Source organism: Carassius gibelio, chromosome A18 (genome assembly GCF_023724105.1).
Source record: "Carassius gibelio isolate Cgi1373 ecotype wild population from Czech Republic chromosome A18, carGib1.2-hapl.c, whole genome shotgun sequence".
NCBI classification, from domain to species: Eukaryota; Metazoa; Chordata; class Actinopteri; order Cypriniformes; family Cyprinidae; genus Carassius; species Carassius gibelio.
In genome coordinates, this window is record NC_068388.1 from 1,387,019 (window position 1) to 1,391,249 (window position 4,231).

General features: G+C 43.4%; 1 protein-coding gene across 1 annotated transcript in view; it reads right to left on the reverse strand.

The window, feature by feature from the left end:
* Positions 1-1,590: 1,590 nt before the first annotated feature.
* The window catches only part of LOC127934512 (potassium/sodium hyperpolarization-activated cyclic nucleotide-gated channel 3-like), a 52,881-nt gene continuing 50,240 nt past the window's right edge, over positions 1,591-4,231 (reverse strand). The window contains exon 8 of the mRNA XM_052531934.1: positions 1,591-3,014. Within this exon, the coding sequence (XP_052387894.1) occupies positions 1,591-3,014 (1,424 nt within the window). The remainder of the gene's footprint in view (positions 3,015-4,231) is intronic.

Consider the following 4,231-nt stretch of genomic DNA (forward strand, 5'->3'; position numbering starts at 1 on the left):
TCTAGAAAGATTTGAGTTGCATTTAAAACTAGAAAGCTGAAATGAGTCTGGGATTCTGATCTGAATATGATCAGTGATTCACAATCTGGATCTGGACTGGACGGTCCGATTGAGTGAAGTGACAATATCTTGTTTGACAGCTCTGATCTGATGCCACGCTTCTCTAATCACTCACTCATTTGATTCCTTCTCTTTATTCTTCCCATCAGCATACACAGGTTCAACCCCCTCTGGTTTTCTTTGAGTTTTTCATTTATTTACGTAACTGTCTTAAAAAACAAAAACAAAAAAAAAACTCCACAATCAATACTTTACCCCCTCCGGAAATTTCGGAGAGCCCTGAGAAACAATCACACGTCTCCAAACAAGCCTCTCATCATGGTGCCTACCTGCCAGTCAGCACACATCACCTCCTCAATACATCAGTGTCTCCTTGCATCTGCGCTTCCCATCTCCCTTTCTCCCCAGTCTTGCTAGTGTCTCAAAAGTTGAGGAGTTTTCACAACTTACGAACTTTCCTCAAAGTCAAAGGCCAAAGGTCAAAGGTCGCCCAAAATGTGCCTGTCCCTCCTATTAAATGAGAACGCTGTGGCGGAGAGTCGTGATGGGCTTCTGCCGAGATCTTCAATCACCATCCCTGTTCAGATTTGTTCGACTTAGTTTGGACTTATATGTTACATTTAGCATACTTCACTCTATTAGCAGCTAAAGATATAGAAAAACAAACAAAATCAACTATGAGCAACTTTTTGACTAATGTTATAATGTTGTTGGATTATTTTATGTACAAACAAAAAATGTTGCATGGAAGTTGAACTTGATTGCCACTTGCATCAAGCTTGTTCATCTGAGTAACACACACACACACACACACACACACACACACACACACACAGTCTGCAGGCTACACTGTTGTATGATCCTGGAAGACACAAGTAAATACTGATTCTCTAACCCTGTCCACTGACGCTCAATGGCCGCTAATATTACTACAGTCTGACTAAACGAAAACAAATGCTGAAGACAAGGTAGATTGAAAATTTTTTGGTTTTCTTATGCCCTCTGCTCCACCTCGGCAGGTCCCAAAACATTTGTAGGATGAATAAACAGGTACAACCCCTTAAACACAACCCTTAGGATTCAAGATCAGCAATATGTGATCCTCATTAGGGGTGACTCAAAAGGTGTTTTGGATATTTTCATATGCAGGCTTGAGTGCATGGGTTCCTGCAGAAGAGTCTTTCGGTCCATGCCAATACTATTGACCAAACTCTGGAGGATGAATTTGGCATAGGTATAAAATAAATAATCGTCCTTTAGATCTCAATATATGCAGCATTTCACACCCTCCTAGATTCTACTTAACATATGTACTGTATATATATTCATAAGTGAAAAGGGAGAATAACAAAGCAAAAGGAAAGAAATCTAGAGCTCTAAAGTAAAAAACTCTGTAGTTCTTAAAATCACAGTAGTGTTTACAATTATTAAAACAATGCCGACACAGAGATGACGGAAGACAAGGTCAAACGCCACACAGAGAAAGATCGCTATGACTGAGTTAGTTAGTTAGGAGGATGTGATTTAGCTTCACAAATTGGAAGGGAGTTTCGACTGGAGCGGTTCTAGTTCGGACGGGTGTCCGCCGGAGGTGCATGGGAGAGAAAGTGCAGGTGACGTCCCTATAGAATGAGCACAGCTTTGAGAGCCCGGAGAAGTCTGTACGGGGCCGACCATGTGTCCTGATACTGAGCTACAGGGTTTGGGGGTTAGCGTCGGGGATGAATACGGGGAAAGGCAGTAACCGGGTCCCCGAGGGGAAGACTGACCCGTCGCCTCTATAGGTTGGGAGCTGGACAGTATGTTCAATTCCTCATAGAAGCGGCCCAACGGAGAGTCTGTGCCGGAAGAGTGGTGACCTGGGAGTTGGCCAGGACAGGAGGACTGCGGGAGAAGCAGGGAGGTGTGAGAGCCGGAAGGGTCACTGTAGTGGAACGTTCTCCCCGTGACGGGGCTCTGGGTAGTCGGACTTTGGGCCAGAGGGGTGTAGCACGGCGAGGCGTTCGCTGAGCCGTATTGAGAGAGCGAGGCAAGTGCTGACCTTTCTAAAGGAAGGTAGGTGGATAAAGCAGGCGGGATCTGAGATGACATGGAACTCTGGGGGGCTTGGGAACGGCCGGATGAAGGCGATCCGGGTCGAGGAGTGTGGAAGAGGTTCAACCCAGTGGAAGTCTTGCCCGCTCCAGTCGCAAACTGCTGCAGGGAGCCTGTTTGAGAGGGTTTTGGAGTGGGTTGGACTTGCAACAACTGACTGGGTGCGTGACTGAACAAGCCGGTATTGGATGAGGTTGTAGCCGGGATCCCAGCTGGAAATCCACTAGCAGCTGACACCTCTTTTTGGAGATGTCCTGATTGTGGAGGAGTGCTGGGGGCGACGGCTTGCTTTTGTCTCGGCTGCGAATGAAGCTGTGCGGTGCTAGGAGTTGAAGAAGAGAAGCTTCCCAATGGGAACAATGAAATTCCGGCTTGCTGATTGGAACTGGTGGGTCCTGATGAGTGCTGCGTCCGGAGGGATGCAAGAAGAGACGTATCGACTCCCGGACGAATCTTTAATGGGGAAGCCGATGGAGAGTCACCAGTGGATCCGGGATCTCCCGAATTTGGTACGATTGTCTGAAACCTCCTAAGCTGGCTGGGCGGCTCGCTTCTCGATCCGAGAATGGAAACCGGAGGTCGGAAGAGAGTGGTGGGAAGGTGGGGGTGGTGGGTTAGTGCAATAGCGACCGATGTGGTGGCGGCAGCAGCTTGTAGAGGCGCCTGGATCAGGGGAGCCCAGATGACGGGAGTAGGGGACAGAGGAGCAGGCGGCGACGGACTCTGCATCAGGTTTGCGCAGAGAGCCATGTCACGATCATGCTGCACGATCTGCTGGATGATCTCACTTTCCTGGAAGTTCAAAACCCCTGAATTCAAATCATGTTGGACCTTGTGCTGGAGAATAGAGTTCTTCTTCCCTAAGAGACAAAATAAATCAGAGTTGTAGTCGGCAGAAAACATTTCTTTTATAAATTTAAGAAACAACACTAAGTAAAAGTACTGTGATATTACCAAGTTTTGGACATGATAGCATGAAAGTTTTATTGTAATTCTATATTTCTGTTATATAATTATATGGTGTATAAATATAGATATCGTTCATTGCCATGGTATATATCAAAGTACAGCGGTATTACCATTGTTTAGACATGACGGCATTGTAATACCATTGTTTTGTTATAACTCTATACTCTGTTCTAGAATTCTATGGTATATGAATATTCTGATCATTCAGTACCATGGTATATATCAAATTAGCATTTTATTAAAGGAACACTCCGACTTTTTGGGACTTTAGCTTAATGTTAGCTGTGCTCCTACGCCTAGTGAGAATATAGTTCCCACTATTTATAAGATTAAAAATGGTCTCTGTCTCATATAGCCTTGTTATTTTTATTTGTACACGCTGTGACTATACAGATCACAACACGTAAATAGGAAAATGTTTGCATTATTTTGTCACTTATTGGGATAACTATGCTAACAGTATCCATTTACATCCAGTCTTTGTGCTAAGCTAGGCTAGCGGTGGGTGCCTCAAATGACACTTACAGAACGCACAGAAATGAAAAGGGTATGTATGGACTTATCTAACTCTGGGGGATACTGTGAATAAGCTAAAGTCCCAGAGTCTTCCTTTAACTTGTTTTTGTACATTATAGCATGGTTTTGTTGCAACACTATATTTTTCCCTGTAACTCTATGGTATGTGAATATGGTAATCGTTCAGTACCATGGTACAGTATATATCAAAGTACCATGGTATTACCATTATTTTGGAGATGATAACATGCTAATGCAATTGTTTTGTTTTAACTATATTGTGTTATATAATTCTATGGTATATATTTATGATAATTGGTTCAGTACCATGGGATATATCAAAGTATCATAATGTACCAACTTTTGGTACAAAATCAATATATATCGTATACATATATAAGGCTTATGTATGTCAGTACTAAGTCATTTGTTAGTATTTTAGCTGCATTGCACTCTTCCTTCAAACAGATCATGGCTCTTTTAATAATACCGACCAAAAACGGTATTATTCACCCTCAGGAGATGCCTTGAATATTAAATATCAAACGCAGCACTCTGTTCGATCTGTCTACTGTTTCATCAGCGCTTTGAT